Source organism: Natator depressus, chromosome 14 (assembly GCF_965152275.1).
Source record: "Natator depressus isolate rNatDep1 chromosome 14, rNatDep2.hap1, whole genome shotgun sequence".
Taxonomy (NCBI): Eukaryota; Metazoa; Chordata; order Testudines; family Cheloniidae; genus Natator; species Natator depressus.
This window is the reverse complement of record NC_134247.1, coordinates 9,324,137-9,350,039: the sequence shown is the minus strand read 5'-3', so window position 1 is coordinate 9,350,039 and position 25,903 is coordinate 9,324,137. Positions and strand designations below refer to the sequence as shown.

Sequence of the window (25,903 nt, the reverse complement as noted above, 5' to 3'; positions counted from 1 at the left end):
TGGGCTAAAACTTTTCAAGCTTTTTTCTCCTAGATGAAACCTACTTTAGAGTGTAATGACTGTAGTGAAGGTTCTCAAATTTCAAAGACATGTTCAGCTTTATTTCATATAATTTAGTCTCCTTGTACATCTCACTGAATTTGCTGTGTTTTTCAACCATCCTTTATGTAAGACATTTTCCATTTTTTTGTCCTGTCACCAATGTAAATCCATATTTCTGATTTATCTCCATGTATTTTGTTTACATTGTGGTGATGTCCAGAGGCAGATTAAAATAGGCATTGTACAAAGTTATAGGATAATTGCTGTCCTAAGGAGCTTACAACCTTTTGTATTCCCCAATCATCTGCCACCTCTTCTCTCCCTTTCCTTGCTCTGTTCTGTGTTCATTTTTTATATTGTTTCTCTGAAATATTTTTGTTTGACAAATTTAGTGTACTACAGTAATTTTCAGAAGCCTCTCTGAATTAGTTTGCTACTTTAATTATACTTAATGCTACATCCCAGCTACCAGCAAATTTCACTTCTTGAAATTAGCCATCCAGATAATTGATCTCCAGGATCAAACCAGACTAATCCAACCAGACATTTCCTTATATACTCTTAAATCCCTCATGACTATGGAAATGTGGAAGCCAAGTTGTGAATCTGTTTCCATTTAGGATTAAAATTAGGGAACGTACTTTGGCTGAACGTTCTTAGGTGCCAGACATTCAGACCTGCTTTTAAGATCTGTCATGTAATTCAACAGTGTTTGTTACTATTTAGGGGGTGGACAAGTAGAATGATGGGAGGTACTGTTGATTATTTTAAATATAAATTTTGTTGCGAGTTTAATCATTCTAAAGGTTTCCTGCCTTGTATATCCAATATGACAAAAGTGCTTCATGATTTGTTTGGGAGACACTGCATATGGCAAACCCGAATCTCCCAAACATTTCATTAAGAGCACTTTATAATATTGGAAGGACAAGACAGGAGAGCCCTTAACAAAAGATTACATATTTTAATTATATATATTGTAAGTAAATGGAATTAAATTGGGACTAAGAACTACTTTACAGTCTTATTGAATGCTGCATGATAGTGTAACAAATTAATCACTTTTCCAAAAAGATGGCTGCTCCCAGAAGCTATTATAAAATGCCATTTTTAACTACACTTTCAAATTTCTGTTTATGCATGCAAAACCTGCTTTTTCAGATTTGTAATTCCTTGAAATTTGAATCTAGTCATACCAAGAGGATGCATTGTTTTAGGCAGCACTGTTATTTCCAAAATGACGGTAGGGCAGATACAGATAAATTTTACATATTTTCAGATAGTGAAGAATTTCCATTTAACAAAAACCCCAAACCTTAAAAACTTCCTTTTATGCTTGCAGGATGTCAGTTGTCCAATAAGGCAAGTTCCTACAGGTAAAAAGCAGGTGCCTTTAAACCCAGACATCAACCAAATAAAGCCAGGCAACTTCCCATCACTCGCTGTTTCCAGCAATGAGTTTGAACCCAGCAACAGCCATATGGTGAAGTCTTACTCGTTGTTATTCAGAGTAACTCGTCCAGGAAGAAGAGAATTTAATGGAATGATCAATGGTGAAACTAATGAAAACATAGGTAAGATCAGTTTTTGAACGTGCATTTGTCAGGTTTAGCTTATATGTATGTATATAGTCTTTCAGAATTTCAGTCATGCTCAGTAGGAACCAGAATCAAATATGGGTGACTTAATTGACTTTCATTAGTTTGTAAAGATGTCTGTTTCAAGACAGTACTAGAATAGTACTTTAAATAGCCTTTAGATACACACCATGTATAATGGGTTTTGGTATCATATACACATGTAATAGCTAACTTTTATCAAGATGTATGGTAATGTGCATATAATACCAAAGGCTAGCTCTGGCACAGAGTTGATGATATAAAACAGAACTCTGGAATCTCTTCATTCCTGCTGTTGATTAATTGTCGTGCCAAAACACTGCTGGAAGGTTACTAGTGACTGAACTAAACGGATTCCACAGATACTGCTGTGGCTTTCATTAACAGACAAACTTTTTTTAAAATAAAACTGACTTAAATCTAATACCTTAATTTTACCACAGAATTATAGTATTCCACAAACATCAAAGCTTTAATGGTAGTTTAGAGAAAAATAGTCCAGTTTTTTATTTTTGCTTTTAATTGTTACAATACACGATGAAAAGGGAGGGAGAACAAGGCTCAAATTCTGTAAGCCAGTTTATCTAACACCAAGTTAAAACGTGATTAACACTATAAGAATGGGGTATCCTAAAATGTTACTAATATTCAATTTAATGATAAAGTTCCAAAAAACATTGATCATATTACATTACATTAATCCTAGCCTCTGTTACTAGTTAAAAATCACACATGTTAACTTAAAATATATAGTTGGGTCTTTATTCACACTGACTTCCCAATTTGCTGGAATTGCCTGCATTTTTAACAATTGTATGTAATATTTGTGAAATGCAGATGTCAATGAGGAGCTTCCCGCTAGAAGAAAACGTAATTCTTCAAATCGTGAAGATGGAGAAAAGACTTTTGTGGCACAAATGACAGTATTTGATAAAAACAGGTAATATGAAAATCAAATGGTTTTCTTTTGTTACTCATGCAATTTGATATTAAATGAAAATCTACTTTTGAATTTCATTTTTCTCAATTTTTGTATTCTACATTTTCAATGTGTAGATCAGTGGATGGCTGAAACAAGTGTTAACTTGGTCTTTGCTGTGAAAGAGTAAATTCCTTGAAAAACTAGTTTGCAGATTTCACACAGGACACTTCAAACCTAACGTTCTTTTATAACCAATGCAGAAAACCTATTCCCTGCTAAAACAAGTTTTAATATCCTCCTGCGGATAATCAGCATAAAATCTGTCCCCCTTATCAGTTGTAAGAGACAGATGTAACTTCTGTAGTCTTATGGACCAGTGACTGCATAATTAGGAAAATAGCTCTTAAGTACATTAGCTAATACTTTATTTGTTGAGATAGAACTTTCTCCTTACCCTGCTGATGCAGCCACATATACTATCCCATAATCATCTTAAGGATAGATTAGTTATCCATTACTTCAGTAACACCACAGTAATTGCATATTTCTCCTGTCAAAAGCATATTTATCTGAATAACAAGTGTGTGCTGCCTCATTGTAAATATCAGTTACCATTGATTATGCAGGTTTGTTTAAAGAAAACTGGTTTGTGTTTTTATTGATTTGTTTGGTTATCATAAGACACTTATTAAATGTCTTTGTTTTTTTATTAAGATAACATGGCACTAGTTAGTGTACTTAGTTTTTTTTTAAAGGCAGTTTGCACTTATTTACAACTTAAAGCAATCCAAATGCTTCAGAAGATACCCGTTACTCAAAGTAATGGCAAGTGAATACTCCAGTATTCTGTGTTTTTTGTCATACAGTGTTGTAGCCGTATTGGTCCTAAGGTATTGGAGAGACAAGGTGGATGAGGTAATATCTTTTTTTGCAGAGGTTCGCAACCAGAGGTCTGGGTCCCACTGTGGGGCCACGAGCAGGTTTCAGGGGGTCCGCCAAAATAAACCAGAGAGCAGGGCCAGCGTTAGAGTTGCTGGGGGCCTAGGGCAAGAAGCCCAAGCTCTGCTGAGGGCTGAAAACTGAAGCCAGAGCAACTTAGCTTCACAGGGCCCCCTGTAACAGAAGAACATCAGTGTCTTGTGCTGACACAACTCAGTCTGCATCTATATGCATGCAGTTCAGTACAGTCCTGGTGTCTGCCTTTTTTGTAGTCAGCCTGGAACTCACTTGTGTCCAGAGTTGGGTTTGATGATTTAACCATACTGTTGTCTTCTTTGAAACCTTGGGTTATGACAGTTTTTATTTTGTGGAGCATTGGGTAGGAGTTCTTCAGAGTAGAGCCAGTCCAACTCAGCCATATGTACCGGATGGGCCAAGAAGTGTATGGCCAGCTGTTGGGAAGTGGAACCAATCTGTCCTCAGAGATTTTCTGAATTGGCCTAAAAGTTTCTGTCATGTCATTCCTTTAATAGAATACTCCTGAGGAAATTCTGCACCACTGCACATGTGCTGAATTTATGTCCCCCGCAGATTTCTTTGCTTCCCCACAGAAAAATGACTTTCTGATGGGGAAGCAAAAGGAAGCCACAAGAGCAGTCATGCAGCCCTCCCCAGCAGTATGTTTTGGGTGCCCAGGGCAGCTGGCAGAGAGATAAATCACTGTGGGGTAGGAGGTGGGACTGGGGAAGACCCGGCCAGTGGCTCCTACCCTGCGCCAGGCTCAGCTGCTAGTCCCGGCTGGGCTGTGGAGGACGTTGCTCTAAAGCACTATCAAGGTTTTGGTGATTGTAACACAAGATTGAGTTTGGAGTTCACCATTACTGGTTGAAGTAGTTTCAGTGGATTTATGAAGTCTGCTGATTTTACCTTTTATCTGTGTATGTTGCATAACAGTTCTTAATGCCTAAGTAATAATTGCCTGCACTCAGATTGAAGAGCTGTTAGAATTCTATTAGTTGCAACTGTATTTTGGAAATCTGAGTTTCTCTTGCATTGGTTGCCTCTTGTATTGTAGCCAGTCCCTATCCACCAGAAGCAAAAAGTGTCCTTTTTCACTTGTTGGCAAATACATTGCTCATAAGATACTGATGAGGGACACTTCAGGTTCAAGATTGCCTCCCTGTCTTGTCTATGGAATATCTGATGATGATAAATATAATTAACTAACCTATGAATATTCAATACATCTTTACCAGAGTATAGTTTGTGTCCTGGCATCCAAATCAATACTCAGCTCACTTACACTGTAAGCAAAGGTCACCTTTAGTTTAGGTTAGTGGTTAGGGCTAATAATTATTTCCATAAGTTCTCCTCTTTCAAAAATATAAATTAACTGTATCATATGTTATGTATGATATTTTGTCTAAAATGCATAGCAGTGCATTTAACTCCATCACATATCAAAAATACCTGAAAAGTAGTTAAATTAATCTTAAATGTCATCCTTACTGCAAAATCAACAAAATTCAAGTGCATATCAAGTGACCAGAGGAAGTAGAGAGTAGGAACTTCTACAGAGATTGTTCCCTGTGTTTTCTGATAGCACAGTATTCCAAATTACGAACGTATTTCATATTTAGTACCTCTTTACTTTCTACTTATTTTTCTAAGTTACAAATGGCTAGCTATTTTCTTTTGTTTTTATTTACCATAAAGTTCAAAATTCAGCTTGGTAAACATCTTTTTCAGTTTCAGCAAATTCAAATTATGAAAGAAAACATGTTTGCCACTTCAAAGATGCTTTCTATTTCATTAATATCATTCTTCATTGTCTGAGTTGCCAGTTTTCGCAACTACACTTCCTTTTAAATTTTCCATAAAAACACAAATTAATCATTTATATTAATCATTTGAGGCAAGTATTTTTTAATCAGTGTTTGGGGCAGAGTATCCAGAATAGGCAAATATTTAAGACTCAGTCCTCCAGTTGGGATTTCAGATATGTTCCCTGTTAGTCTCCTTTCTTTTTTCTTTCTGTGCATGTTTTCTTTTTTTCTTCTAAACCTCTTTCCATTTTCTGAATGGAGTAATGACGGATCATTTCGCGGTTTACCAAATGCCATCAAGAAGCAAAACAAATAGGTCTTTGGTTTACTTGTTACGTTTATAACTTTAGACTGTTGAGATTCTTCCACTATGGTAAACCATGTTTCATATCTAAAGGCAAAAGGTAAGGCTCTTCCAAGTCAATAAGCAACTATTACAGTATCACCTGCTGAGACATCTAAAAATATAGGCAGTACTGTTTTCCTGCAAGGCATGATTCTTATATCGAGTACTGATAAAATAGTTTGGATAAACTGAAGTAGCACTTAACTATTTAGCAAGCAATTTTGTAAGTTTGTTTCTTTCTGACATGGAGTATGCATTTGCAACTTTATGAGCTCTTGATAGGAATTGGAATGTGGCTAGTAAAATAATAGTGCCCTGAAAAGCAAAATATAACGTCTTGCTAGGAAGTGAGCTCATGGGATTGTATTTTGACATTACAGAATACTTAGGGCTTGTCTACATGGGGCGTTAATGTGGTTTGGCTACTACTTGTAAAGTGTAGTAAGTCAGAGCGGAGTGTGGGACTTCACTATGCAGCAAGCTAGTTTGCTATAGATTCATTTTCTGGCTTGCTGTGCAGTAACATCCCATGTTGACAAGCCTTTAGTTGGTGTTTCTGTATACCTTCAGAAGTGACATAGAAACTTGTGCTGCCATTAAACATTTTCTAGTATATGAATTAAAATTGTACTTCCTAGTCACTTCTGTGTTGCTCCTCCATGCTGTTCAACATGAGTGACAGCGGTGAACTTAATTAAATATTTTTCTGTAGAAATCTTAGCAGCTGAGCTTGCATGGCTGACTTGAGAATAATCATGTTTGAGATGAAATGTTTATACAGATTATCTAATGCATATGCTTTGGCATTGTCCTTACTTACTTTGTCAATATCTGGACAGAAGTGAAAAAGCACAGTATCGTGCTTGAATTGTCTGTTCTAGTGGAGACAAAGGTGTGTTGTGAAGTTTTTTTGAGAACTTCATTCATTAAACCATCTGTGTTTGAAAGATGGCTTCTGAAATTGGCAATGGTGGTGAATGGGACAAATTCTTCAGTCTTAGGAGTCCTGATCTGATGTCCTGGTATACTGGTTTGTTGACTGGAAGTCTCATATTAGAACATGGATAATTTGGGTATTTTTTGATGACATTTGGTCAATAGGTTTTTCATTTACAGGAAGATTCTCATCATTGCATTAATTTTGTATTTAACATTTATTTTCTCGTATCACGTGGTATTCTCTCTAGGATTTTTTTGTCATACTTTGTCATTAGGTGTCCCATTTTCATCATAGTTTTTGTTTTAGCTGAGATGCAGGCTGTGTTGTCAAATACACTTCTGTCGGGGGGGTTGCATTAGTTTCATGCAAATGAACTACTTTGAGAGATTTTGTATGTGTAAGTTTCATTGAAATATATTTGACATTTTAAAAACAAGTGAATATATTTCAGCAGACAGTGAATAAAATGTTACTTTGTGTGTACAGGCGCTTGCAGCTTCTGGATGGGGAATATGAAGTAGCCATGCAGGAAATGGAAGAGTGTCCAATTAGCAAGAAAAGAGCAACATGGGAAACTATACTCGATGGGAAGGTATGGACTATTGTCCCATTAGTCTACACAATACTTAACAGTTAAGCTGCTGAGATCACTGCTGATCACACTGACCAATGTTGTTCTATTGTTCACTTGTATTCCTCTGTCTGTATCATCTATTGTCTCTTGTACTTAAATTGTAAGCTTCTTGGGGAAGGAATCCTTTCTGTTTGTACAGCTCCAAACACAGTGGGGTCCTGGTCTATGACTAAGGCTCTTAAGCATTGCCACAATACAAATATTCAATAATACTCTAACTACAGTAAAATTAAGGTCACTACACAAACTAAACTTGTGTAGAAATTCTTTGAATGCTTGCTCGTTTCTATTCCAAGTAAGTGTGTGCATGCTGCGTACACAGTCGTTGGAAGGTTTTTCCCCTAGCAGTACCTGTCAGGTCAGCCTGGGCGCCCCCTTGAGCCATGCCTTTATGGCGCCACATATAGGTCCCTGCCAACCCACCGCCTCCTTATTTCCTTCCTTCCACCAGCAATGGTTGTTGGAGCTAAGGGTCTTTCTTGCTTCGGCAAGCATTTCCCCTAGTGATTTTTGTATCTTCAATCTGTAAATAGTTAGTTTTAGTTGTAGTTAGTTTGTATTTAGGGGTTCCACCCCAGTTCGTTCCCCGCTTGGGGTATGCCTTGATCTCAAGGATATAAACCGTGTGGGACCTGCTCAAAACTTGGGGCTACATGCCGAGGAGGTGGTCGAGTCAGTGGACGCCCTGGTGGACATCCTAGCTCCCAAGGGGCCCTTTAGGGTAGCATTACCCCTCATAAAAACTATCCAGACCACCACTAAGACCTTGTGGTAGACTTCTGCCTCTATACCCCCTACAGCTAAGGGGGTAGAAAGGTAATATTTAGTACCTTCAAAAGGGTACAAATACCTGTTTACTCATCCACAGCCAGGGTTGCTAGTGGTAGCTGCTGCGAATGAAAGAGAAAGACGGGAAGCAGGGCTCAACCCCAAAATCCATGGACTCAAAAAAGCTGGACCTCTTCAGCAGGACGGTGTACTCCACCGGGGGCTCCATGTTCAAATTACTAACCAGCAAACAGTCTTGAGCTGATACAACTTCAATTCATGGAATGCCATGATGAAGTTTAAGGAGCTGATCCCTGCAGACTCTAGACCAGAATTTGCAGCTGTGGTGGTGGAGGGCAAGGCAGCAGCACGGACCTCCTTACAGGCCTCCCTGGACGTGGCGGACATGGCCACATTGACCATATCCTCCACCATCACAATGAGGAGAAGTTCAAGGCTTCAAGTCTTGGCCCTCCCCCCAGAGGTCCAGCAGACAATACAAGACCTGCCCTTTTAATGGGTTGGGGTTATTTTCAGAGCAGGCGGACTCCAAACTCCGTAGCCTAAAGGATTCAAGGGTAACATTGAAGTCCCTGGGCCTGCACACTCCTGCTACCCAGAGAAAGCATTTTAAGCCTCAGTCTCCTCCGTGTTTCTACCCTCCCTAGCCTAGGTAGGACTTCTCCAGGAAGTGGGGCATGAATAACAGATGCAAGCCTCCCCATTTGCTGCCCAATCAGGGCCAGGGCTCAGGGAGGCAGTCCTCTGGCTCCAAGCATGCCTTTTGAGGGTGTGCTGGGGGGAGGGTCACCATTCCAGTCACTGGATCATCCCCCTGTTGTCTGAACCGTCTGTCCCCACCTGTATCGTGTGTGGGCCCAGATAACCTCAGACTGCTGCGTTCTCCACATGGTAGACATGGGATATTCTCTCCAGTTCTGCTCTTCCCTTCCTGGTTCCAACTTCTTATGCAGGAGGTGCAAATGCTCCTAGCTGCAGGAGCAGTAGAGGAGGTCCCTCAGGAGCTATGAGGCAAGGGTTTTTACTCCCAATATTTCTTAATCCCCAAAGCCAAAGGGGATCTCAGACACATTCTCGATCTGCGAGGCCTCAACAGATTCATGAAGAAACTGAAGTTCCGCATGGTCTTTTTGGCCACCATCATTCCATCCCTGGATTCAGGGGACTGGTGCGCCACCCTCGACTTGAAGGATGTATACTTCTACATATCGATAGTTCCTTCCCACAAACTTTTTCTTAGGTTCATAGTGAATCATAGCCATTACCAGTTTACAGTCCTTCCCTTTGGCTTGTCAGCAGCCCCTCGGGTGTTCATCAAGTGCATGACAGTCGTGGCCGCCTTCCTACAGAGACAGCAGGTGCAGGGGTTCCCATATGTTGAAAACTGGCTTATCAAGGGCCGCCCCAGGGCTCAGGTAGAGGCACATGTACATCTAATACAATTGAGCTTCGACAGTCTGGAGCTATTGCTAAATGTGCCCATGTCCACCCTATCCCCAGCCCAGAGGATAGAGCTTATAGGAGTTGTGCTAGACTCCACCCAAGCCAGGCCGTTTCTGCCAGAGTCGTGCTTCCAGACCATGTGCTCCACTATAGAAGACTTCCATCGTTTCCCCACCACACCGATGACAAGAGCTGCTTGAAGCTGCTCGGTCACATGGCTGCTTGCACATCCGTAGTCCAGCACGCAGGGCTGTGGCTGAGAGCCCTTCAAGCCTGGCTGGCTTCAGTATACCGCCCAAACAGAGACAGTTTGGACAAGGTAATCTTGCTTCCTTCTCAGGTTGTTGAATCTCAGCTGTGGTGGCTCAACCCTCAGACAGTTTGTGCAGGAGTGCCCTTCTCTAGACCGCAACCAGCGATGTCGCTAGTCACAGATGTTTTAGCGTTGGGGTGGGATGCGCATCTAGGTGAACTCAGGATGCAAGGCCTCTGGTCCCAAACAGAACTCTTGCTCCATATCAATGTCAGAGAGTTGAGGGCGGTTCACTTAGCCTGTCAAACCTTCCAATCCCACCTGGAGGGCAGGTGTGTATTAATCAGGATGGACAGTTCAACAGCGATGTTTCATAGAAACAGACAGGGTGGAGCACACTCCTCTCCCCTATGCTAAGAAGCCCTCAAGCTGTGGGACTTCTGCCTTCTGCATAGCTCACTCAATACACCTAAAGGCGTCTTACCTTCTGGGATCCCAGAGCAAGCTGGCGGGGACCAGCTCAGCAGATCCTTTCATGGCCGTGAGTGGTCGAGCTGCTTGGACATTGTGAACGGCATTTTCCAATTGTGGGGAGTTCCCCAGGTGGACCTGTTTGTGATGAAAATGAACAGGAAGTGTCAACAGTTTTGCTCCATCCTGAATCACAGCCCGGGCTTGACTGCGGACGCGTTTCTCCTCCTCTAGAAGGACCATTTGTTCTATGCTTTCCTACTTGTTCACAAGGTCTTGCTCAAGATCAGAAGGGACAGGGTGTCAGTCATTCTGATAGCATCTGCCTACCCCCGCCAGCCCTGGTACACATCACTCCGGGAACTGTCAGTAGCCGCTCCGATCACCCTGCTGTTGGTGCTGGATCTCATCACCCAAGACCACAGTCGCCTCCAGCACCCCAACCTCGAGTCTATCCGACTCATAGCATGGAAGCTTCATGGCTAAACGCCATAAGTTGGTGTGCTCTGAACCTGTCAGGGAGGTCCTCCTCAGCAACCAAAAGCCGTACACTAGAGCCACTTACTTAGCTAAGTGGAAGAGATTTTTCCATTTGGGTGATGCAAAGGGGAACGTCTCTGACTCAAGTATCAATACCCTCCATCTTAAACTATCTGTTGCACTTGAAGCAGTCAGGTCTGGAAGTGTCATCCTTAGAGGTTCACCTAGCACACCTTGCTGTTCCACTCAGGGGTGGACGGTCAATCAGTCTTCGCTAGCCCCATGGTAGGTCGTTTTGTCACGGGTCTGGAGAGGTTATACCCTCCAGTCAGTCATCTAGTACTAGCATGGGATCTTAACCTGGTGCTCTCCAATTTAACGGGATCTCCCTTCGAGCCCTTAGCAACATGCTCACTCTTCTACCTCTCATGGAGAGTAGCATTCCTGGTGTCAAGGCTTTGATCTCAGACACCCTCCTGGGTGAAGTTATTGCCATCTGAACCTCCATACGCGGTCTTCTACAAAGACAAGGTCCAGTTGCGACCTCATCCAGCCTTTCTGCCAAAGGTGGTATCTCAATTTCACATAAGTCAGGACATTTTCCTTCTGGTGTTTTACCCTAAGCAACACGCCAGCAGCGGGGAACAAAGACTCCATTCCCTAGACGTGAAGCGGGCTTTGGCCTCCTATGTTGAAAGGACAAAACTGTTCCGGAAGTCTAACCAGCTCTTCGTTGCCAAAGCAGACAGGATGAAGGGCCTCCCTGTATCATCCCAAAGAGTTTTGTCATGGATTACATCCTGCATTTGGGCATGTTACAACCTGGCAAAAGTGCCAGCTTTGACGCTAACAGTGCATCCTACATGGGTTCAGGCCTCCTCGGCCACTTTCCTGGCACAAGTCCCTGTATAGGAGATTTACAGGGCAGTGACCTGGTCCTCAATCCACACATTCACTTTGCATTATGCCAGGAATGATGCAGGTTTCGGCAGACCGGGGCTTCAATTAGTGAATCTGTGAGCTCCAACCCCTCATCCGATGGTCTGCTTGGGAGTCAACTACTTGGAATCGACATGAGCAAGCTCTCGAATAAGAAAAAAATGGTTACCTACCTTCTTGTAACTGTTCTTCGAGATGTGTTGCCCATATCCGTTCCAAGACCCACCCGCTTGCCCCTCTGTCGGAGCCTCCGGCAAGAAGGAACTGAGGAGGCGGCGGGTCAGCAGGGACCTATATGCAGCGCCATGAAGATGTGACTCCAGGCCTGACCCAACAGGTACCGCTAGGAGAAAAACATTACAACAACTGTGCATGCTGCATGCATATGCCTACTTGGAATCGACATGAGCAACTCATCTCAAAGAACAGTTATGAGAAGGTAGGTAACTGTTTTTATGGCACGTGGTGTTTCATCTCAGTGCCGCATTAATTTGAAAAATCGGTTATATATTACATTTGACTTGGGCAAACCTAGAAGAATATGGTCCAAAAGGAAAATAGTAAACAATACATTAAAAAAAAAAAAAAAAGGACAAAGAGAACTTCTAGAAAAACAAGCTGGAGCATAAAAACACAATCATAAGACTGGTGATCATGGACTTTTGGGCCCTCGCTTATATTGGTGAGCAGTTATTCACACAAGTAAGCCCATTGAGGTCAAGAACTTTTCATGTGAGTAACCGCTAACCAGTGTGTGAGGAGACAGGGAAGGAGAGTTACAATTTGTCCCTTAGTGTTAGCATTTTTAAATTTAAACTTTTTAAAATGCCTATCGTGAGAGTACAAGAGTCTAAATTTAGAAAACGATTACAATTATGATCAAAAGCCACTTGTACATTTTGATTTGTTGGGGGAAAAAAGTGTCACTTCACCCCATAAAAGCTTTTTCATTCGAAGTAATTTCAGTGTTTTCCCAAGTAAAAACATGGTGGCTTTTTTTCTCCCCCCCCGCCCCCCACAGAGGTTACCTCCATTTGAAACATTTTCTCAGGGACCTACACTTCAGTTTACCCTTCGTTGGACAGGAGATACAAATGATAAATCTACAGCTCCTATAGCCAAACCTCTTGCAACACGAAATTCAGAAAGTCTCCCTCAAGAAAACAAGCCTACTTCTGTTAAACCTGCTCAGACTATAGGTAAGTGAACACCCAATTTCTCATGTTTTGGGAACACTGACTTTTTTTTCCTCTTTAACAATCTCTTTGAGCTATTCTACACTGAAATGCCCACTTCAAAAATTCCTCATTGCTGCATTACTAAATTGAAAAACAAACAAACCTGTGAGGTCCCTTGTTACACCAGTGGAGCTATAAAAGATTATGTAAAACCACTGCAGCTGAAACAAATGGTGAATGTACTGGTTTTCCTAATTTATTTTTTGTAGGAGTATTATATTTTCATTGCTTTTACTGAAGATTTTTTTAAATGGAATTTTAAGGTAAGCAGAACATGGAATAATTCCCCATAAGTTTATTTTAAGACTAGCAGGTGAGATTAGTTTAAATATTCATAAGCAGATAGATAAAAGCTTATCTTAAATACTGATATGATGTAAGTCTTCGGAAAGGTAATGGTAGGATCTAAGGATACTTTTTCTAGGATTTTCTGCTTTCCTAGATTGCCTTCATCTTTCTAATTTATTAATTGAAATTTCATCCAACTCATGCATTATGGTGAAAATGATCCTATTAGGCCAAAATTTGGCATTCATATGACAATTGTGTAACATTAACAACCAGTTGTTTCTAACATAGTGGAAAAACACTGTCTGAAATAGTTGGCGTTTTAAGTCAGAATACATTCTGATAAAAGTTTAAGAGACAGATGTTTGTCAGTTGGCATTCATCAGAACATAGAGATATTGTAATCTCTAGAGCTAATTTTTATATTGTCTGGGAATGGTATTGAACTGGTAATGATCTCCTTGATGTGTAATTGATATAGTTTATTGTAAACCTAAAATATATGTACTATTCAAGTAAGATGAGTTTCTTGTCAGGGTGTTCAACTTTTTGCCCTTTTTGCTCTTGAGATTTTGCATTTGACTAGCTGATGGAAATTACTTACTCTTAGAATATCAGACTTGTACTTTCCATCTACATGAAAGAGGAGTTCTGAAAATTGTACTAACTCAGCCTTCACAGGAGCTGAATAGCTCCAATTTCTACCCATTATGCTCCGCGGTAAAACTGTGTACTGGTGTCCTGTTGGTAAATTAGAACAAAGCTGACTTAGTCATTTGTAATTGTCTGAGGTAAATTAGTATTCATAGAATATATGTGAAGCTTTAATACTCAGATTTTTGTGCTTTTGTTGTTGAACTGCTTCTTTTGACCATCTTTCTCCTCAGCAACCTGTTAGTGGAAGAGTTAGTAATTCTAAGGATCAGAGCTCTAGATACCCAAAATCTTTCAAACTTTGTTCTCTCTTTCCATTTTGGTTAAATAAATTTTCTCGACACTTTCTCTTTTTTTCCCCCTTCAGCAACCTGTTAGCGTTTACTGTAAGGTCTTCCTGTAACGGATTGGGAGTCTAGATTCAAACTGTAACAATGTCAGTGTTTAAAATGTTTTCTTCATCACTGCATCAAATGTCATTAAAGTCAAGCAATATTGGATAGAGTGCTCTTTTCAAATTCATTTAATGTCCGTTCAGAATGCTTCAGTTAGGAAAATGACTTGTTGAAATGTTCACTGTTTCATTCCCATTTTAATTTATAATAGAATTGAAGACTTTAATGGATTACTGTAATTAAAATTTTTTTAAATGATAGTATTTTATATTTTTGCATTTAATTAATCTTGAATCTTTTGTACTCAATGCAGTATTAGTGGAACAGTTGGGTTTTTATATACAGATGTTGGTGCTATTGTGCAAATAGACATTTAAGTCACTTGTGTTAGTATAATCTGGCCCACTACGTCTTCAGAGACCTGTTTTATCATAACCTATTGATATTCACTGCATACGTAAATTAGACATTTTTTCAGTCATCTGGCATAGTAAAATTGGTTTAATTTATATGAACTAGTATTTTGATGAGCACTATTGAAATGCCTATACATAAAAATAAAATGGCAAAATATACACAAGCCTAAAGAAATGTCTTCAGTACCTATTTAAAAGCTGTCACCTAAATTTGTAAGTGGGTCATTTTTGAAAGTGTATTTTTGTTGCATGTAAAATTATACCTAGACTGGATTTGCATTGAGAATTATAGTGGCTATATTAGAAACCCCTTGTAAAAGGGATTAATACAGGCACCTGTCATAGCTATAGTGTTGGACGTAAGGTATGAAAATGACATTGCTCTCTTTTCAAAAAAGACATTTCTCAGTTAAAGATAGTAAAACTTAAAAATAGAAAAATGTACCTTTTACTCATGTAATAAGCCTCGCTTTTAAGCATCATTGTTGAAATCTTGCAAATCTATTCAAATTTTCAAGATATGAGTAAATTGGTAGATTACTTACAAGAAACGTACTTTACACTAGTGTTAAGCATTCTTTGAAAACTGAGGTCTGGTCTACACCTAAAACATAGCTATGTCACCTGGGTGTGAAAAATTCATACCACTGAGAGACATAGTTAAGATGACCCAAGTCCTGATGTACCGCCTGTCGGGAAGTGAGGTGGGGGGGGGTACTTTACTACAGCAATAGAAAAACCCCTTCTCTTACTGCAATAAGTGTCTACAGTGGTGCTGCAGTGCGTGTAAGGTAGACACATCTTGAGTTACTGAGACACTAGTTAAATTTAAAACATTTTAAAGTGTGTGTGGTGGAAACACACAAATATCCTTAGTGTGAAAGGTGTAGCAGTTGTAAGTGATTTATCGTGTCTGTGAAATATATACTGGATTAGATATGTCAAACGTACAGATTACTAACCAGTTCCAGCTCCTGGAGCTTAGTTTGTATTACCAAGCAACTTGATTCTTATTTGATCACTTGTTTCCTGCAATGCTGACAACTGAAGAAACTTCAATACTTAAAGTACATACTCAGCAGGTAGAATGCAATCCGATAATAGTACAATGTCTGGAGGAATGTTTAAAAAAATCCTGAACAGGCTCTCTATCTTAATTGGTACATCCCTGATTTTGTCATCTAAAGGACTGTAGCGCTGTTAGTGTGTATGTTGTGTTCAGCTGGATCAGGAAGCCATTTTCTTGCTTTTCCAGAGCCTAGCTCAAAAGCTACAGGATAAAATCTAATTGTAAATTCAGTCCCTGGAGACAGGCAGTTTTTGATAGTAGATAGGGAGAGCCTTTAAAACTGACTGGGTGTTGGTCTCTTGCCTTAGTCTTAATGGTTTGCAGTTTCAGGATTTCATTGAATCCAGTGCTTGGATTCCTGGGTGACAGCAGTGGCTAGCCCAGATATTGTAAGCTGTTCCTTGATTCAGACCTAAACACAGTTGTTCATGCCTTTGCAACCTCCATGTTGGAAAATTGTCATATATTTTGGTTAAGGTGAGACTTAAAGGCCGCTCAACTTTAAGTTATACAAAATTCAGTAATCTGCATTTTAGGTTGCTTGGACTGGCACAGCCACAACATCTAGTTTCTACACGAGCACCTGATTCACTTCAGGGTGTTTGTTTATAAAATCTTAACTGGCTTGGAAACTTCCAGTGTCACTCATAGGTTTTAGCTGGAATGCAGTTGTTCTGTCCTCCAGGATTTAATTCCGAGAGGTTGAAGGAGGCAGTTATTCTCTTTAGAGAGTCCTCTCTGTTCTGGAGTTTCTTCTTCTAGTTCGCTTAAGTCTGATGCCTTTAGGATGGTAGTGCAAGATGCATTAATTAAATCTGTCTTGTTTGCTGATTTTGGTCCATTGGAATAGTAACTGTTTGTGGCTGGAGGTAATAATGGGAGAAGGTCTGTTTTGTGGCCATTTGTTTCCAATAGGTGCACGTTTTTATAATTTGCCCAACTATTGCGTTATTTAGTAATAAACTACATGGGTCACAAGTGGCCCCTGCCTCTATACAGCTTCTTCCAGGGGATGGGAATTCATTTAACTACTTCAGATCGTCTGTGTAATAATGCAGACACCACTCAGCAACAGCATCTGTGCCCAGCTCTCCAGAAGTCCATGCCCATCCTTCACAGGATGAACCTTAACTTCCTCAGCCATACTTAGAATGGCAGCTGCACCTTCCAAGAATCTGAGATGCTGTCCAGAATAAAGTACTGAAATGATGCTGTCCTCAGTAAGGCTTTCCTGGTGCCAGATCCATTTGATTAATCCTCCACCCAAATTAGGGATTAGAGATGGGATAGGAGCTACTTCATGACTTTGGAAATAGGGACTGCTAATTTAGCCCAGATAAACTTGGGTAAGTCCCAGTAGAGGAAGTCCTCAGGAGGAAGTCGAATTCCTCCTCTACTGGCAAAGTTCCACTTCTTATTGCTTCTCCATGCCAGGTCTCCTGGTGGTCCACTGTTTCTCCGGACTTGGCTAATGGTGGAATTGTTGAGCAGAGTAGCAGTTGACTGCAGAAATGAACAGAGAGGGATAAGGAGCAGGTTGTTGGCCAGAAAAGCTGCATTGCTAATTTGTCTTCCATCAGAGTAGCTTATCAAGCAGGCTGGCTCACCAAAGATCATATTCTCCCAGATGAGAGATCCCACCAGGGAAGGTGGTCCAAAGCAATCTGCAAGCAATAAACAACCTTGAAGGTGTATTTATCAAAAACAAAACTATCAAGATTCTGCAGTAGATTCATATCCCAGGACTTTGGACCATTGACAAGTTGTTGTTTTTATAGTGGAGGAAGTTTCTAATATCTACATCTTATTTCCTGAGTGCTGAGAAGTGAAGATGCACAGAAAATACCTGATTATGACATCTGCAGATTGGGATGGTCTGTTGTGGAACCCAGGCATCAAAGGACAGGATCCGATACAGCTTTCCGAAAGATAAATATGCTCTGAATGTTGTCAGCTGTGCTCCTGGCAGACTTCCTAAGGCAGACTTGTTAAAGAATCTCTAAGACAGTAAAACCTTTCAGAAGATTGGGTTTGACCCTCTGCTAAATCCTGAAAACCAGAAGAAAGCCCATAGCTTACTACCCAGGAGTAGGTGGTACAAAGAACAAGGGGTGTAGGTCCTCTTCTTGCTTTTATGTTGGTATGCAAATTTTCACCTGTTCATAAAATCTTCAGTGCGGCATGTCTGCATTTTGTAAACAGCTTGAAAATTGAGATTCTATATTTAGTGGCTAGAGACTAATTTTGACCCATTTTGTTGACCATTCAGAGGCAAGTAGGTTTCATAATTGGTCTCACTTCTTAGTGGGTAGACTTTAAGGATCAAGTTGTGTACTTAAGTCTCTCTTGTCTCTGACCTCCATTTGAGTCTACATATTGCATGTAATTTTTATGGCTTACTATTGGTAACTTGCCTCGTGGGCACGATGTTACTATGCTGAATGAAAGGAATGACCATAGTGGGCTAAAAGGGAGGCTGTTGGTAGAGACTGTCTGCCAAGCACCTATTTGATGTTTGAATCGCACTGTCAACTAAGGAATTGTTATATGCTTATGTGACGCCAAAACTTGGCCCTAATATTAACCAAAAAAGTTTGATTTCAGGCAAAAATTCTAAATTAAATACTTGTTTACATTATAGCTGTATTTGATACTGTGTGTTCTCGTCTGACTTAAGAAATCTTTGACATTTGAATTTAGGCAATGTGTTCTGAGTGAAGTCACCTGAAGCTATATTTTTCAGTGTTTCCCACCCAGGTCTGTTTTGACTATTACTAAAGAAATGTCTTAATTTAAACGGAGAAGCCCTGACCAGAAAAGAGAACATTGTTCTAAACTTGAAATGTTCAGGTAATCTGAAGGGTTCCCCCAATCTGGAGAGCCACTTGGTGTTTAAATGATATTTGTAACTATAGATTTGAGAAGGAAGCTGAGCGCCAAGACTCGTTGTTTGGTGAGCTACCCAACTCAGAGTACACCGAAGTAGCTCATTCCCTCCAGAATGAGGGAACCCTTCACAGAGCTGCTATATTCAGGTAAGAAACAATGTCCTTTTCCCATCACACTAAACAGATGTGCGCGTCTTTATACATATGTTCTTTTTGTAGCTGTGAAAGAATCCTTGCCAACAGACCTACAAACAAGAAAAGAGAGAGATGTTTTAAATGAACCTCGACAAAAGTTACGAATATTTTACCAGGTATTGAAAGTTTTAATACCATTAAGAATGGAGGAGTACATAGTGTTATAGAATTTAAATGTTCAGGCCTGATCTTTATGCAGTTTTTTCCCATCTGTGTGAAAGAGGAGGAATTTTTAGCTATATCTGCAGCACTGTCCCCGTTGGTGCTTCAGCAGAATAGTACTTCCCCCTAGATCATTCCTATAGGGAATGTGTGTGCATGCTGGGTTTTGAGGGTGGGGGACTAATAAATGAAAGATTTCAGATAATGCTAATACCAACCTTTTTTTGTTTGCATCAGTTCCTGTATAACAACAATACAAGACAGCAGACTGAAGCCAGAGATGACTTGCACTGCCCATGGTGCACGTTGAACTGCCGCAAACTTTATAGTTTACTCAAACATCTTAAGCTTTGTCACAGCAGATTTATTTTTAATTATGTTGTAAGTAATCTTACTTGACAGTTATCAGTATGAAACAGTCTGTCATAGATACTGTATAGTGCAGTGACATCATTGCCATTCTGTTGTAAGTCATAATAAGGATCAGCTCCCTGTTATGTGAAGCCAAAATTGGGCCCCAAGAGATTCTCCCCCCTGCCCCCCAAAATTGACTTAATCTTTGACAGTACGTTAGAATCACTTCAGTTTAGAATATTTTTCTTCTCACTGTAGTTATATCTTTTGATACTGTGTATTCGTTTGTATGATGTAGTCAGTAATTTAATTTAGATTTAAAATCGGGAATTTCCAGAGATTTTAGGAAGCAGTTAACGATTCCAAGTCCTGTTAATTTTACTTCCTTTAGTAAGGGACTGTATGCGAAAGATTACCTTTCCAATGCATTGTTTTAAAATCATTAAATTTATTTCTGATTTCCTTCATTTTAAACGCTTAAGATTCCTGTTTCCTCTTTTTGTCTATATCATGTCCATACTGTAGCTTCAGCACTTGGAAATCTGGTTAGAATATAGGGCAAGGACTGCCAGGATTCATAAAAACTTTTGAGGCACTCTGAATCACTTCTGTATTTGTGAGCTTCTGAATATTAATTTTTAAACTTGTTACTTTTATTGAGTTTTTCAAATCAAACTGATGGTTTTGTATTAAAATTCTTGGATGAAAAGGATGAGAATGAAGCATCCAGGATGAAGAGGCCTTTATTTGCATATAAAGGAAAAATTATTACTTAAGTTGTCTGGCTATCTCTGGGGAAGGAAGAGGAAACTAGAACCACATGAGACTTGATACTATGGATGCAATGATTTTTTGTAAGGCATTTTGAATTTGAACAGTCACTGTTCTAAAATTCCTTGAGGGATTGAGAAATGGGGGATAAATCCTGTTACAATAGTGACTTTCCTTTATTGTGCTAAATATATTTACCATTATTTGTTACAGTATCATCCAAAAGGTGCTAGGATAGATGTTTCTATCAATGAGTGTTATGATGGCTCCTATGCAGGAAATCCTCAGGATATTCATCGTCAGCCTGGATTTGCCTTCAGTCGCAATGGACCAGTCAAAAGAACTCCTATCACACACATCCTTGTATGCAGGTAGGTGAATACAAAGTGAAGTGGTGTTCTAGATATATTGCATGGACCAAACTCTGCCTTTACATACCCGTTGGTTTCTGTAAAGTTGCACATGGTTTGGTGGTAGAATTTGTTCCTCTGTTTGAAAACCAGGAAAGGTATTCAAAGTGAATGAGTAGTTGTATTTTGAAAAGTGACCCTGTAAAGTGGTATTGAGAGATGATAATATCACCAGTGACTCCATATAAAATTTGTTCACTTTTTAAGTAAAAAGGTAGCAATACCCAGCTCATCCTGTGATCTGAAAGATAAGGTTTGTTCTTTGTCTTGTGCTTCACCAGTAATGATAATTTTGAATTTGGAGCATAGTTAACACATCTGTGTGAGACAGAAAAAAATCCAGCTGAGTCTTCTATATGTACTGGCTCTAAAATGCTAACAGGAGTAAAAAGTAGTAAAAGGGTATTGTTACTGAAGCAAGCAGATATGACAAACCTTGCTCTTCGTGTACGTTCAGTCAAGTAAGAATGTTATTTTTCGTATTCTATTTAATCTGACTGTAACTGCGCTCTTAAATTATATTTTGCAGATACTTGCACAATAACTTATTCTCTGAGGTCTAATGTGGTTTTTATGCTTAATCCTTTGTATTAGATTTGCAAACTACAATATATACAAGTCAATAAAATGACAAGTATTAGTAATTAGTACCACTGGTGACTAGTGTTTGCATAGCTGAAGTCTGATAGAACTGAAAACTAACATGCTTAGTTAATTTTTTTATTTCATTAGGCCAAAGCGTACAAAAGCAAGTATGTCAGAATTTCTTGAATCTGAAGATGGAGAAGTGGAACAGCAAAGAACATACAGCAGTGGACACAATCGGTTATATTTCCACAGTGATACCTGTTTACCTCTCCGTCCACAAGAAATGGAAGTAGACAGTGAAGATGAAAAAGATCCTGAATGGCTGAGAGAGAAAACTATTACAGTAAATTATTCTTTATGTACAAAGATATATTTAGATGAATTTTCCTTGCCTATGTTTTATTAAAATTATCCAGAAAACAATTTGTCAATTTAGCTAAGCAGAGTTAGCTTTCCATCAGTCAGAAATCCAAATAGTGGTGTGTGTATATATACACATACCTGCTCTTATTAGACTAGTCAAATGGCACCTAGCCTTTGGGATTAAAGCCCTGAGTTAGAGTTCCACCACTAACATTAAATGTTTATCCATTTGAACTGCAGGCACTAAAGTGAACATGAAGTCTGTCCTCACTTGCTAATCCAGTGCAGTTCACATAATCTTACAGGCTCCCTTCATTTTCATATGTTGCTGCTATTTAGTGCAGGAATACCAGTCGATAACAGGAAACATATGGAAATGTGGATGTAGTAATAAAGGACTTTTGCATTGTGTTCTACACCATGATCTACCCTGACTGAAGAGTGTTTTGATGAATTTACAGGAGCAGTTGTTTCTGTGAAATATAGGTGATTGAAAACCAGGAAAGGAAGTTCAAAGTGAACAAGTACTGTATTGGTTAACCTTGGGATTTTAATGTTTGTTTGATATTTTCACTGCAGCAAATTGAAGAATTTTCTGATGTTAACGAAGGAGAGAAAGAAGTGATGAAATTGTGGAATCTACATGTTATGAAGCACGGGTATGATAGTTTCTTAACTTTTACTAGAATAGACTTATTTTATACCATTCTTTGCTGCATCAAAGTTGACTTAAAATACACAATTAAGTTGTATGTGTTTAACCTTTTAAATGTAGTGGATCCTCCTTTCCTTTTTACTCACTATACTCAATCTTGAACAGTACCCTGTCAGAGGATATTTAAATCCTGCATTTTGATTGCAGTTTCTGGAAGCCTGGGGCATTTGGGATGCTATTTCTAATTATGCCTTTTGATCCTCAAGGGATCATGAAGTACTTTAAAACTGCGTGAAATGCCTCACTTAGCACTAAATTACAACCAGCTCTGGGGAAAAATGGAGCAACTATTTAATAGTGCACAAACATCATTTAGAAAGGAAGTAAACATACCATTGTATTCAATGGAAATTGGAAGAGGGAATTTAGGTAGGCAGATTCGTATTGCTTGAATTGTAATTTGCCAAAATGTCTATGCTAACTTTCCCTTCTCTTGCAAAAAGTCCAGTAGAATCTTCAGTAGTCAGAGCTGCCCAGGGTCTTGGATGAGACACAACCTTAAGAAACACTACTTTTGCTAAATAGTGTAGCATGTGTAAAGGAATTTTTCTCTACACTTAATGTGTTTATTTTCTAGCCTTAATTTTTCAAAGCCAAGTTGAAAGGAAAACCAAACATCTGATCTGGTGTAAACATAAATCCAGCAAGTCAAATACCTTCTGTAGCTAAGGCCACAGCTGTATTGCATCAGTTATGACCCCGGAATCATGAAGTACACCTGTGGTTTGATGCAACCTAAATATAAGTCCCATAAATAACTTCTTTTAGAACTATACATACTTATGCTAAGGATGACGACATATTCTGAAACTAATTGATCCAACAGGTCTATACCATGATTTAATTGATTTGTTTGTAATTCACTAAACAGATACAAAGCACTTAAAATCCAGAGTTATCTTAGTTATTCAAAGGGAGATCAGTTTAAAAGAGGAATGTGCGACAGTGTGTTTGCATTTTCTTACTATTTTAGATTAATCACTGGAAATTTTGAAAGCTTTAATATCTAGAAGCTACCAGGCTCTGATAGTGACATTACTATTAGTGATGTGAACTACATGTTGTATTGCTTTTGATTTCCAAAATATTTTACTTCCATACTGACAATTTTTTAATTTGACAGGTTTATTGCTGACAATCAAATGAATCATGCCTGTATGCTGTTTGTTGAAAATTATGGACAGAAAATAATTAAGAAGAACTTATGTAGAAATTTTATGCTTCATCTGGTCAGCATGCATGACTTTAACCTCATTAGCATAATGTCAATAGACAAAGCTGTTACTAAGCTTCGAGAAATGCAGCAGAAGTTAGAAAAAGGAGAATCAACTACCCCAACAAATGAGGAGTTTTCTGAAGAACAAAGTGGGACAACAAATGGATATAGTGAAACTAACACGAGAGAGAGAGTTTCAGAAACAGATAGTGTCTCAGGGGTCACAAAACAGAGCAAAAAACAAAAGCTCTGAAGGAAAAGGCAAATGCCATTCAATGGACAAACATTGAAGTGACATTCCTAGGGTGCATGAGTTCTATAAAGAATTAAACAAAAAATTACACAGGTTCCAAACAGGCACTGTTGGATGGAAATAAATGATTTCAACAAGGATATTGTTACAACAGGTTCCTATTCAGTTAATTATGCAAGTACTACATGTATATCAGTTTTGGTGATGTAATGACAATATTCTAAGAGTTTGAGCATGAAGAGCAATACAAAAATCTTTTTGTAATTTTAGTAATTAGTATCTTATCAACTCTACTGAATTTACATAATTTAAATATATGTAAAACAGTTTTTTATATTAAGGTTTTTGCATCTGTACCTGGCTGTTTTTCCTACCATGAAGTTGTGAAACATTGGGAAAGGGGATTGGGATACAATTTGCTTTTTTTATTTAGAAATGCTCCAGTTAGCTTTTTTGTGAAAATATGCATCATTATTTAAAGTTTAACCTTGATCCTTGTTTTTTTTGGAATCATTTATCAATTTATGATCATCATAAACCACAAATTGATAATTTTTTTACACTAAAATTGTAAAAGTTTGCAAATTTAACATAGCACTTCTTTGTCTTGTGCCTGTTTGGAAAGACCTTGGCTTTTCACATTACAGACACAGTGAAGTACCATCTTGGCTTCTTGAGGTTACTGGCAGTTTGTTTTTTTGTGGGTAATTCTGATGTATTGATCGCCCAGTGTACCATTTTAAACTTGAACATTTAGCTACTTTCTATTTTTATTACACATTTACACAGCTACACAAGAACTATCTGGTGTCTAACTCTTTTTTAAAGGGTTGCATCATAGTGTGCCATGCTAAAGCCCAGAGTCTACAGTCAGTATGCAGTCATTACTCTGATAAATACTCCAGTTGGAGTTATGCATACTGTTTTGCCTGAACATAGACTGCAGGATCAGGCCATAGATTTAGTTTGGGCTTTTGAGATACCACTCTTCAGGAAAAATGCACTGTAAAATTGGACCAGAAAATGTGTTGCACTTCTTATGCAAGTATTCTGTGATGTATTGTATTCAATACAGATACTAAGATGCTGACTAAAATATATTTGAGCAGTTTTGCACTGCTGTTAACACATTTTATGCATATGTTTACAGATTTTTTCCAATGGAAAGTGGTTTCACTACTGGTACAGTATCAGCACCGAAGGGTTTATTCAAGCAAGCACTGTGGTTGTGACATCACCTCAATTTTTTATTATCCTTAAGATATTGCATTTTTCATATTCTTTATTTATAAAGGAACAATGCTGCTGTAAATACAGGTATTTTTAATTTTTTATTTCATTCCATCACCATGAGATGCATTTCCCTATTTTGTTTAAGGGATATATAAGCTTTCTAATGGTGTCTTCAGAAATTTATAAAATGTAAATACTGATTTTGATGGTCCTTAAGATGTGTTTAACTGTGAGACTATTTAACTAATGGTGTGGATGTGATTTGTCATCCAGTATTAAGTTCTTAGTCACTGATTTTGTGTAAAAATAGGAAAGAGGGAAACTGAAGCTTTCATTACAAACTCTTTGATTTGTCAATTCTGAGTTATAGCAAACTCTAATTATGCCTCTGGGTAGTACATCAAGCATTTCTCTCTGGCTTTAATTTGCTAAAGCTGTGCACATATGTAAAAAAAAAAATAGATTATTTTAGGGGAGATGTAGTTCTAGAATTATTGCTTATGTCATTTCTTAAGCAGTTATGCTCTTAATGCTTAAAAGAAGGCTAGCATTGTTTGCACAAAAAGTTGGTGATCCCCAAAAAGTAATGAAATTACTTCTGTCCAGTAAACTTTGTATGTCATGTCAATTTATAATAAAAGCTGAAAAAATCCCTTTGTTTTCTATTTATAATAAAGATGCCTTTTCTATATGTACCCTTAATGAGAAATTTTGAAGAAATCATGTAAGCTGGTTAAAAAGCATTTGAATGGTACAGTAGATGTAAAGAAAGAAGCAAGTTCAGTTGTTTAAATGAACCTTTGTTTTTACATTAAATGTTTATTTGAAATCAGATTTTGTACATAAAGTTCAGTAATATAAAATCTGCCACCCTTGTTGTCCAGTCATTTTGTGTGCATGCAAAAAGGCCACAAATAATACCTTGTCTGAACAATGTAACTTTCTCTTCCATTTTCAGTTTTGACCAAATTTGGATTCTCTACAATCTCCATCTGTCAGGTTGTTACAATTCTCCTGTCTATATTAGAGTTTTATACTCTCACCCATCGTTG

The 25,903-nt window shown here is 38.6% G+C and overlaps 1 protein-coding gene across 1 annotated transcript in view; it reads left to right on the top strand.

The window, feature by feature from the left end:
- Positions 1 to 25,683, top strand: part of SUZ12 (SUZ12 polycomb repressive complex 2 subunit) — a 51,025-nt gene extending 25,342 nt beyond the window's left edge. Inside the window, exons 7-16 of the mRNA XM_074970910.1 lie at positions 1,385 to 1,616; positions 2,499 to 2,601; positions 7,121 to 7,226; positions 12,665 to 12,842; positions 18,811 to 18,902; positions 19,186 to 19,329; positions 20,287 to 20,444; positions 21,216 to 21,414; positions 22,014 to 22,093; positions 23,273 to 25,683. Of these exons, the coding sequence (XP_074827011.1) occupies positions 1,385 to 1,616; positions 2,499 to 2,601; positions 7,121 to 7,226; positions 12,665 to 12,842; positions 18,811 to 18,902; positions 19,186 to 19,329; positions 20,287 to 20,444; positions 21,216 to 21,414; positions 22,014 to 22,093; positions 23,273 to 23,618 (1,638 nt within the window). The 3' untranslated portion in view covers positions 23,619 to 25,683. The remainder of the gene's footprint in view (positions 1 to 1,384; positions 1,617 to 2,498; positions 2,602 to 7,120; positions 7,227 to 12,664; positions 12,843 to 18,810; positions 18,903 to 19,185; positions 19,330 to 20,286; positions 20,445 to 21,215; positions 21,415 to 22,013; positions 22,094 to 23,272) is intronic.
- Positions 25,684 to 25,903: the final 220 nt, after the last annotated feature.